Source organism: Solea senegalensis, linkage group LG13, assembly GCF_019176455.1.
Source record: "Solea senegalensis isolate Sse05_10M linkage group LG13, IFAPA_SoseM_1, whole genome shotgun sequence".
NCBI lineage: Eukaryota > Metazoa > Chordata > Actinopteri > Pleuronectiformes > Soleidae > Solea > Solea senegalensis.
The window spans coordinates 19,867,959-19,879,775 of NC_058033.1; the positions used below are offsets into that span (position 1 = coordinate 19,867,959).

Here is an 11,817-nt window from a genome sequence, read left to right on the forward strand (position 1 = left end):
CTTAACTTTATCCATACAGTAATAGATTATACTTATCTTCAGTGGGACAGAGTAAACTGGGAATTCGGGGCGGTTCCTTGCGTTTGTCTGGTTGGAAATCCAATGCAGATGTCATCTTAAAGTGAATCTTATTTACCTGTAGGGTTTAAAAACAACATTTTAATCATGAGAGTGACTCAGACAGACCTCAAACACGTAATAACGAAACTGTATCACACCCCGTCGCTCTCACTCCGTGTTGCCAGGTTGGGCGATTTTTCTTGTAAATTCCTTGGTTTACTATTATTGTTTGTCCACGGCCACATGACGGTGGCGACCAAGTTAGTCAGATGATTAAACAACCCTTTAAAGGTTTTCAAAAATGAAAGGCACAACATGGCAAATTTTTCAATTTATAATTAATTTCAAATTAATAATTGAACAAGCGGGAAAACAACAGGTTGTGTAAAATAACAGTCCAATGGACATAAATCGTAAGATTTGATAATGTAAAGGTTATAGTTAGGCTACTATACTAGCCTTACCACTTTCACATAACATTCACCCAATATCTTGTTATTTATTTATTTTGATTAATTAGTTTTCTAATTTGTTTTCACTGATCTATTCAGATTGGTGTATTTTATTATTTATTGTTTTATATGCTCTGCATTACTTTGTGTTTGTTTTTTCGCCACTTGAACATTACACATATACATATACACATATACATTATATACTGTATTAGTAAGTCATGATTATTGGAAGGTATTTAATTATTTTGAGATAATTATGAGAAAGTATCTCTTTATCAGAATCAGACGTATTGCCAGTTTGCAACTTAGGAAAGAGCTCGAGAATGATTTATTTACAACGGAGTGGTGGAATAATAAGTCATACTTCAGAGATAGTCCATAATTATAAAATACTTTCTCATAATTATGATTGTGGCGGAAACGGCGCTTCCATACCTTTGTAACCACGACGTGCTGTTAAAACAAAACTTTGACTTACATACTTAGAAGTCGTCAGTCAGACTTGGCAACCCGCTGTCCTTGTGGCGTCTATCTACGCTAAGCCACGCCCCTCCCCACTTCACTCGCGCATCAACATGGCGACGTGCAGAAAGATGGAGCGCAGCAGGAGAAACATTTGTGCCCTTTCTGCGTTGGTTTTCCTCTACATGTTAGCCGGCAGCTGCCTGTCAGCTCCCATTATACCGTCAGGTACGTGGTACACCTTTACATTTTGTGAGATAATGGTGTTTTTGACGGTCAAACGGGACCTGCTAGTTAGCCGTGGTAGCACAAGTGGCTAAAGAGAGCCTGGGAGCAGAGCTAGTTGACGAGTCCTTGATGCCACCACGGTGTCAGACGAGGAGGGCGATGATTAACGGTGTGGATATTCTGAAACACATCTTAAAATAGTGTGCAAGTCATTATCATGGAAGAGAAATAACCTCTGCGTTCAAAGAAGTATTACCCGGAAGTGTCAGGACTCCTGTTTGGTCACGAGAACGTTCAACTATACACTATAGTAAAGTAATATTCGTCTCTTTCAACTTTACCTTTGATTATGCTTGAGTTATCTTTATGAAATTGGTCATTGTAAATACGTGTGATTACTTAAATATTCTTATATATTGCTAAAAGTGTTGATAGTAGGCATGAAACATCAGACATCGTGTGTTATCATGTTTTAACATGCAGCATATTCTTCACAGTGCTGTGAATATTTTAAATTTATGAACCTGTGTAACCTGTGTACCGAGGTCTAAATATGTGAGTGCCCAAGGCAATGCCTGAGTTGAGCTGCAATGATTTGAGATTCAGTCTTTGACTTGGTCCAGATGTCGTGTCGTATATCTCAACTGTTAATTAACTCCAAGACAGTCCAGTAACCCCCACTGCTCCTAATAGAAAACCACTTAGTTGTTTAACCATCGAGGAAATAGGGTCTCAGTCAAAGCTGTAAAATCACTCTGTGCAGTCAGAGTGTATTGATGTCAAGCTTATTGAAATTTGTTTAGTTTAGGTCGAGCTGTGTTTATCACTTCACCTTTTGCTTTCTACTCTGTCCAGCTGAATTATCGTGTACAGTACATTAGACGACAGTCTGTTTGGGCAGTTGTCACGTTGCAAAATTGTGTTCCTCATTATAGAAAACTACAGTTAGGCAATAAGGCTAAAAACGTTATGACAATAAAAAAAAAGGTTTAATTAACAAATGTCTTAATAAACAGGAAACTTGTTTCTGAGTTAAACAAGTGTCCTTTGTTGTATGTATCTTGAACCTTTGTTCTATAGATTGTGAAGAAATGTATGTCACAGTGTTTATGTTTATTGAATTATTGCCCTGCCTCAGTCAGAGTTGTAAAATTGCTCTTGGACTTCGACGTGTATGGTGTATGTAGACCACATCTATTGAGTTTAAGCTCATAGAAATCTGTTTAGGTTTGGTCTGCAGCATTGATTTTCTTCCCATGTGTTTATGTTGGGGTGATATGGCCCTAAATATTTGTCATAAAAAAGTGATATTGATAATTGGTGATCGACTTTTGCTCCTGAGTGAAAATTAAAGAAACCAGCAACTCACAAACGGAAGTAAATATCATAATCTCTCATCGCGATTGTGATAAAATCCAGGTCCTACCTGTGCTCTCTATTCTTTTCACCTGATTGAATGCATATCACTCTACAGCCTGTTTGGGCAGTTGTCATGTTGCAATCTTGTGTCCCCGAGTGATAAACAATTCCCTGTTGACTTCAGCCGCCCTTCACAGTATGACATTAGATAACTCCTGATAACAAACTATCTGTAGATGTATTGTTGTGTATGTCGTATTTTCTTTTAGAATATGTGTTTCCAAGAGGATTAAATACTTATCTTTTGTTGTGGCCTGAAATTACAGATGATCAGAATCTGTTTACAACATGAACTTATTTATTAGTTAGTTTAAAGTTGAATAAACGGCAGTTACACAAACTCTGTTGTTTGGTATAATTTAGGTTTATGGAATTAGAATAATAATGCTGCAGATTTTCCACCGGATTTTCATCCTTGTGTGTTTTGTCACTCACAAACAGGATTGAGGACAAAAAATATTTGTACTGAGGGAGGATGACACTGTAACTTCATTAGCCTTTTAACTTGCCAAATATTTATTTTGCTTGAAATGTAAATATCATAGGGTGACCGCCCTGATGTAACCTTCATTCCACACAATTGAGTTCTGATCATTTTTGGCATTTTTTTAATGTATCACATGTATAAAACTGACCCACAAGCCAAAAGAGGCCACATTTAGAGTGTAGGAAGATTTTTCATCAGCTTGTTGGTGAGATGTGTGATTTATGGTTGCGTTATTTTCCGTCAATAGTGTGACTGAGTGGCTGTGTGAAAAATCAGAATTCCCTGCGTGTAGTTTGATGCCGTGACATTTATGACTGTTGCTGCCACAGAGTTCTCTTATTTAGCCATGATTATTTATGCTGCCTGTGGCCCGTGTGTATGAATAGTCCCTTTGTTCTCGTGGGTTCGTCTTGTTCTGTGCTTCAAGTCCCCAGTGTTGTCCTCCCATCCTAAGCGACGCCTCCTCGTCCCACAGGATATAATAATGTTGACACATGTTGGTTAAATGGTGTCATTGATTCAGGAGGGCTGGCCCACATGCATGCAAATAAATTCAGCTCCCTTTTACAGACTCGCCCAAGAATCCATGGTGTAGCAATAGCCGTGTGTCTTTAATTTAACTCAAACTTACTTACTTTTTAACATGATATTATACACTTTAGGGCCAAAGAACATCTTGTTGCACCACACTTTGCTTCATGCTTGCCATGGCTTTGTTTCTATATATTTATGCAATGGTACAACATTTACTTCAATCCACAGTTGGATTATTTGAGATCCCGTAATTATGTTGGGAGAGTCGGACAGCTGTGTTAAGACTCCAGCACATCCCAGAGATTCTTCAGTGGGGTGAAGATCTAGACTGTGGCCTGGCAGCGTGTGTGACAGCACATCATATTGTGTCGTGAAGCAGAAAAGCTGTCATTGTTGGCTGTGGTCATGGGTGGAGGGTAACGGTTTGAGGGAATGCATGTTTTCACACGGTTACACACAAATAGGCTGCTGTTAAGTATTTTTACTGTGGCATCTGGAAGGTTAATGGTTTCACCCAAGGGCATTTTTAGGCTCATTTCCCCAGCCATTGATTGGTGCTCGTGTGGTCACAGAGTGAGGTTGTTATTACTGACTACTTATTTATGTAAGTCTGCACATTGTTGTTGTAAGAAACTTAACAAAGTTTAGTTTTTGACAACTTTTTTGTATTATTATTTCTTATTGAAATAATAAATTATTTTTTCTCACCATAATGAGAATGTGAGTTATCAGTTACTTGAGATGAAATAGGTTGAAAGAGCCTGAATTTAAATTCGGTAGTATGTTTAGTCAGTAGTTAGTGAAGTACAGCAGATTGAAAATAAATATTCTGTTTGTCATTTCCCGACAGCACCAACAGCCACCAACAACCACGATCCGGTGGCAGTTGAGTCTCAAAATGTGACCGGTGAGGACAAGGACACAAATAATTCACCACCCGAACTGAGTGCAGCAAATTCAACAGACCCCAAGAACTCTGCAACAACTGCATTTGCAGCTCCTGAAAACAACAGCGTGAGTCCCACTGTAACAAAACTGCCTAAAGATGCGCAGGACACAGGCGTGCATGTCATAGCCGAGTCTGATCCCTCTGCAGATGAAGATAAAGTTAAAGATAAAGATGAAGATGAAGAGAAAGAGAAAGAGAAGGAGAAGGAGAAAATAATGGTCAGCAGTCAAGACCCCAAAACCGTTGTGGAGAAGGAAGACAATACTGCTCAACCAGATAAACCTGCAGTTAAGGACGGCAGTAGACTTTCTACTCCCGCAGTTATTACCCCCACCACCACCACAACAGAACCCACTGACACGACACCTTTATCAGAAGAGACACAGGCAGTTAAGACTGATTCAGACCTGGAGTCTGAACCAGTCCCTGATTTAGAGGATTATCCAGATGAGGACGTCAAAGACGACGATGACGACGAGGAGGACGACGACGGCGCTTATGGGGAGACCGACGATGCGGACGACATCACCAATAACGTCAGTATTGACAACGAGTATAACAGTGAAGTTAATGACTTCAAAGTTCAGAATCTGAACACAAACCGGAATGCGGGCAAGATGGAGGTGCCCATTTACAAGGGAGCGGAAATCTACAACACCGAGGAGGAGGATTCCCACTTCTTCATTCATCTAGTCATCCTGGTCTTCCTGGTCGCCATTATCTACATCACTTATCACAACAAGAGAAGGGTGAGTGTTGACTTGACAACAGTTACGCAGGCCGTAGAGGGCAACGATTATGTGTGTCCCGTTTCCTCCACTAGAACAGTACAGATGTCTAATAGTAGTTTTGATAGTTGCGGAGATGACAAGTGATTGCGATCTCTGATATTTGCCGAGGTTGGATATTACATTATGCCAACCTCGGCATAATGTCAGCAGTTTTCTGCTCTCTACGAAGCTCCCCTTACAATCTAATGTCAGTATTCTGGTGAAGAGCATGCAGGTGTTTCATTCAAGTTCCTTCCCTGTAGAATCTGAAGAGGAAGGTTCTACAATGTGCACATACAATGTTAGCTCCAAATAAAACTGTGTTTTACTAGAACTAGATAGATAGATAGATAGATCTAACTGCATTCTGTCTCTCTCTCCTCTCCTTTTCAGATCATCCTCCTGGTTCAGAATCAGCGCTGGAAGGACAGCCTGTGTTCCCGCAACACAGTCGAGTATCACCGCCTGGACCAGAACGTCAACGAAGCCATGCCGTCCCTCAAGATCACCCGCGACTACATCTTTTGAGCCACAGTCAGAAAACCAGTGAGCAGACCTTCTCGGAGCCAGTTGGTTTTCCTTCCTGACCAGTTGCATTTTTTGTGAATTGATGCTGAGTCGTCCTTTGGTTCTTTGCTCTCTCAATCTGTCATCTCTATTTGTTATATTTTATCTTAAATACTCCATTTTTTTGTTTTGTAAATTAATTATGTCTTGGGATTTTATATTTTGAATCATTAGGGGGCTTTTATATATGTGTATATATATGTATATATGTATGTGTATGTATATATATATATACATATACATATACATATAAAATCATTTTACCCTCTCTCGCATATTGTTTTAATATAATTTAATGCCACATTAAGACACACACGATAAATAATAGATGTTTTCTCTTACTTAATCGGTCAAGACTTGAATTTGCACACAAAACATCGGTCAGGTCATGAGAGGCAAAAAACAAAAGGTAGATGCATGTATTTGTATATAAATATACATCCCAAAATCGTATTTAAGTAAGAGAAATATTGGGACATTTCATGCTCTTTTTTTTTTTAAGTCACCTTTAAATTTTCTTTTCTATTTTTTACATTTGACATAAAATGCCTTTTCATTGATGCTGTTCACTGAGCGTTAGGTGACTTGTCTTTCATGTTCTGAAGCCATTTCAATGAAGACAAATGCTGTATATTCAGGTTCTATGACGTACTACTACTAACAATAATACTAATAATCTATGGGAGAGGCTTTTCTTGGCAGATGTTCCCCCTGTTCCTCAGTTTAGACTGAACTCGTCTTATATATTATATTATGGTACCTCTTCTACGTCTACTGGCCAGATTTTGCTATGCAGAAATCTTAGGGCCCCTCTTTGTTTTATGACTTCGGTGAAGTCCCTGTCGACCACGTGTCCTTGTGGCAAAAAAGAAAAAGTGACTGTTGTGTTACCTTTTGCTCACACAAGTCTTTCAGTCTTTGCTTCCCCCCCCCTTTCTCATCGTACAAAGACGGTGAACTGTTTGTCTGTGTGGCTTCAATGTTGCACCAAACTCTTTTTCACCGTCTGATTTTATCTCATGCTTTCAGATAAGTTCTCCTGATCGCCTCGTTTTGAGAACGAGGTGCACGATAAACGGATAGGTTAATGCGATGATTTGCACTGTGCTGTTCTGAGTATAATAAGGGTGGGAGGAGTCCCGTGTCAAGGTGATGGAACTTGTAATCAACACTAGAAACTGTACAATCTCCTTTTTTGTCAATAAAGCACACATTGGGTACAAAGAACGCCGTTTTATCGCGTCTCATCATTTGCAAATATCCATCTTACCTTTTGCTGGCGCCGCCGCCTTAACTGAATGCTGCTCGCTAAATATTCACTTTGATTTCCCTTTGATTGTGCTGTTCCCTCTGTGACTGAGCTGAATCACTGTTGTTGAAAGCTAATTACAGAGCATTAGAAGCAGCTTTTATCAGCGTTTAGACATATTTAGCAAGAACAATGAAGATCAAACGCTGCAGCTCGAGTGGTTTAATGATTACGATATATTGTTACTGAGATGAAATGACTTGCTGTACAAAAAGGAAGTTCCACTCGACTCCTAAAAGATGAAATAAGCGAGTTCGCCACAAGGAGGCAGCATACTCACACAAATAAGTGAAACGTGCGTTTCAGAAATCACATTCCTGCTGTGTCCTCTAACAAGTTTAATGTTTTTTGTTTTTTTTATCACATATCGAGTAAAAGGAACAGTAAGGAAAAGCAGCACATAGCTAAATATAATATTTTTTAATTGCCACTGCTTCATAAAGAGGAATCCAAACTGTTTTAATCACTCAGATTTGCCTCTTTTAGTCTGAATTGTTAATGTACAGACAACTGAGACATTAACAATTAACAAATCGTTAATTGTCTAGTGGCTTCTTGAAGGAGGAAAACCTATCTATCTATCTATCTATCTATCTATCCATCTATCCATCTATCCATCTATCCATCTATCCATCTATCCATCCATCCATCCATGCAGAAAACTGAATTATGTTTCATTACCATAAGCTTGAATTCATTATTATTCTTATATAGTATTATAATTTATTATTACAGTCGTGCCATGTCTCTTCCATTGAACGACTAAATTAAATACCGAATATTTTCCCTGGTTGCACATCATTTCAGATTCATGGCCACAAACAAAACAACCACAGCCTCTGCCTTCCTTAATTAATTATTGCAGAAATGTCTTTTTCACTAACACACATCAGTCGGGAAGGAAAAAAAACAATAATAAAAAGGAATCGAACAACTGAACTAAACACACTTTAAAAGCAGCAGGTTTTTACGGCGCAATCAGAGCAAGCCCGGGCCGACACATTAGCACTGTTGTGCAGAGTTTAAGGGAACATTTGCACAGCAGGGGTGCACTTTTGACAAATCACATTGCTTTTGACAAAGGTTGTAATCAAGGTCACTTCTGACAGATATCGACTACATGGCCTTCCCTGTGATTCGCTCTCTATTTTCAGCATCCGGCTGGATTAGATTGGCCTCATAACCCTCATTCAGCAGGTATTTGTTTTTTTACAAAAAGACATCAATACATCGAGCAACGGGAGACGTGGAGGTGTTTTATTTTTTACACATTAAACAGGCGTGTGATGTCTGGTCCTAAAATCCTAATCTCAAATGTTGTGAATGTGCAACAGAATGCAGAAAACGTCAAGAATTATTATATTTTTTTTGCTTTTTCTCTCGCATGTTTTTATCCTCTGCTCATGAGTGTAGTTTTTCAAAAGCTTTAATGTCGATTCTGGGAAATGACTTTCAGATTTTCCACCATCTCACATCATGATGTCCTTGACACTTAACTGATCTGCCATCATTACTGCACTGTGGTCACTGTAGTTACTGTCAGCTGTTTTTATTGAACTTATCCACTAAATACTGGACATCATTATTATTATTATTATATAAGTAAATGTGAGATAATCAAACAAAATCTGGATCATGACCTCATTTTAATTTTAATGAATATTTATCCCAATCGCACACTGTGTATGTCTAATAATGATAATAATACATTTTATTTATTAGCACCTTTTTCACACTCAAGATCGCTTTACACATGAAATAAGAAGATTAAACCTGCGTAATAATCTGAGTAAGATTTAGTGACGTTGTTTAAGGACGGGGTTCTTATGACATTTAAGACATTTCTGTGCATTAAAATTCTGTGCTTGTGACTGATGAAACATGCCACTTGTCTACTTAACTGAGTGTTTAAATGTATTTTTACAAAGCTAAAATGCTAGATGACTCAAAATAGATGAGTTGTAATGAGTTTTCTCGGTTAATTATGATATAATTCACCAAAAGTGCAACTCCTGCATGACCTGAAACTGGATCAGAGGCGTGAACGATCCGCATTGTTCAACTCTCTCGACAGGTTTCAGCCTCAGAGGCGAAATGACGACGACTTAGTCGGAGGTGAAACGCACGCCAAGTCCAGTCGCCTGCAGCAGAAGATGTTACATCATGTGTTCAGGATTTATTTTTGTTTTTAAAGGACAGAATGAGACAGATTATGGGACATTATAACACAATCAGACTTTAGTGGCTCTGTCTTTGCTCAGTGCGTGAAGAAAAGAGGCAGTTTCCAAGTATCAAACGCACACAGGTCTAAACTGCATTGTTGCCCTCGATACTACGTCACTCTCAGGGGAGTTTTGGTGACACCTGGTCTAACAGGTGACTGAAGAGTGCTGTTGTTTACGGAAAAGAAAGAAAATGAGTTCTGTGTCTCCCGGTTGCACTGGGATTCATTTAAGCTTTGAGCTGATAGATCTCCTGAATAGAAATACAAGAGTGTTGCTTTCTTCTTCATTAACTTGCCCAGGTTTCCTCTTCCGGGGCTTCCTTTATGAATTTCCTGTCTGTGAGCTTCACGGCCCCAGAGTCTCTCAGGAACACTACATTATAGCCACAGTCTGGGCTTTGTGTTTGCCGAGTTTTGTGTTCCTTTTTTTGTGTGTGTTGACAAAACTTTAAGCGCGCTTGTTGTTGTGCTTTGTCTTCTGCTTGGCTCAGAAGGAAATATGGGGACCATCATCGTTATGGTCTGAGAAGGGGAAGAGGCTCGGGGACGCGTCACAGAGAGAGAAATGACCGCAGAAAAGAGCAGTTTAGGTCCCGCACAGGTGCCAATTAAAAGAGTTGTGGCGCACACAGTCAGACAGACAGAGGCAAGATAATGACAAACACTTTGTCATGGAGGAAGTGCAAATACAGTGTAATACTGTAGGGACGACTCTGCGTTATGTGACAGCAACACGTCTATGAACAGTGTTTGTGAGGCAGAGGTTGTAGTTTTCATTAAAAGTGTATTTATTTGTTTGTCGTTGGGCTTTTTTCTCTTCATGGTATAGATTTTTACGAACTAAAACAATGTGAAATTATCATAGTAATCTGAGGTCGTACGTTTCCTGTGATCAATAAGTGAGAAAACAGACAATATATATATCAATGTCAAGTAACTTCCTGTGTGACTTCCTTCATAATTACCAAACAGCACTGTTGGTTGTGTAACCCTGAATTCTGATGTGGGTGATACATGGGTTACAATTCATACGCTGACATAATTAATATATATATGTATATATATATATATGTGTGTGTATAAATATATATATATATATATATATATATGTATAAACACATACATATATATCAGTTTACTAGTGAAGATATTAGATGTTTAAAATGTGCTACATAATATGCACTGCACATTTAATAGCCTATAAGAAGACACAATAAACTTAATGTGTAATTATGTGCGACTGAAAAAGGGCATCGTGAATTGATATAAATACAGAACGATATATATATATATATATACCGCAACCATGGTTACAGTCGTAAAGGTTACATTACATTGATTGTGCTGTGAACACTGTAGCGGATGAGCACTGTGTTGTTTTTCTTACTGTTTTAATGGCAGCTGGCATCTTTTACCTTTTCTTCTCCTTGTGTTTTTACGGAGGGAGAGAGATACTGTGAGTCCATCAGATGAGACATTGTCGTGTGTTAAATCTCTTATTTTATTTAATCTTTGTTGGCTTAATCCAGTGCTTTTTGTACCAAAAGTATCCAAAATGTAACTGCTTTAAACTCTTAAAATGGCTCTGAAATAACTTTAACTACATACTGGTAGAAGCCAAATAGAGAATTATAAATCCTGACGTCGTGGGATGACTGGGGACTGGGATGACCCTTCAAAATAAAACATAAGGATTGCATTTACATGTCACTCGTGTATAATAAAGGTGATTTTTGTCAAGTATTAACATCCAAAAAGCAAAAGTTCAAGTGTGAACGCACGCATTATCTCTCAATGCCCATATCTGGATCAATTTGAAGCCACAATATTAACACTAATCAACCTGTGATTTCCCTTTTTTACTGTTAAAGTCCAGGTAAAGTCAGTGGCTGCTTATGTAGAGTTTCTTTAACCCTAGCGCTCCCTGGTGGTTGAATGCAGACATGATTATCACACACAAGGCTCCAGCTAATGGCTCCTCTAAAGGGTCGGACTTGACAAATGAGACACTGAAACCAGAGAGCTGCAAAAACACGCTTTTTAATATCCTGGTCTTCAAAGCCGACATTTTAAGTGCATGTGTCGCTTGCAGCAACAAACTCAGACCTGCACTTAAAAGCACTGATGTCTCAAGGTTTCCCTTCATTATGTTTATGCTCTCACTATATACTTTACTGCTATTTTCCTCCTCCTTGCATTCTGAACGGCTGTCATTTGTAGAGAGAGAATTATTCTATCCATCAAACCTTGATCCCAAAACTCTTTCTCCTCTCAGATGGTTTTGGTGTTGGAGCATTTAGTTTCTGTCTCATTTCTCCTCTGTTTTTCCACATTCTTCATCAATCTCCCTCTG

The 11,817-nt window shown here is 38.7% G+C and overlaps 1 protein-coding gene across 1 annotated transcript; it reads left to right on the top strand.

Moving 5' to 3' along the window:
* The first annotated feature begins 1,056 nt into the window (after nt 1–1,056).
* On the top strand, nt 1,057–7,158 carry lg13h5orf15 (linkage group 13 C5orf15 homolog). The gene is made up of 3 exons (XM_044043008.1): nt 1,057–1,205; nt 4,496–5,343; nt 5,758–7,158. Exons 1-3 carry the CDS (start codon nt 1,091–1,093, stop codon nt 5,890–5,892), a joined length of 1,098 nt encoding a protein of 365 aa, XP_043898943.1. The 5' UTR covers nt 1,057–1,090; the 3' UTR covers nt 5,893–7,158.
* Nucleotides 7,159–11,817: the final 4,659 nt, after the last annotated feature.

Excerpts from the sequence above, each read along its gene's own strand:
- lg13h5orf15 (XM_044043008.1), top strand. The coding sequence starts at position 1,091 with ATGGCGACGTGCAGAAAGATGGAGCGCAGCAGGAGAAACATTTGTGCC. Across the intron at positions 1,206-4,495 it reads AGCTCCCATTATACCGTCAG|CACCAACAGCCACCAACAAC; the intron begins GTACGTGGTACA and ends ATTTCCCGACAG. Across the intron at positions 5,344-5,757 it reads CTTATCACAACAAGAGAAGG|ATCATCCTCCTGGTTCAGAA; the intron begins GTGAGTGTTGAC and ends TCTCCTTTTCAG.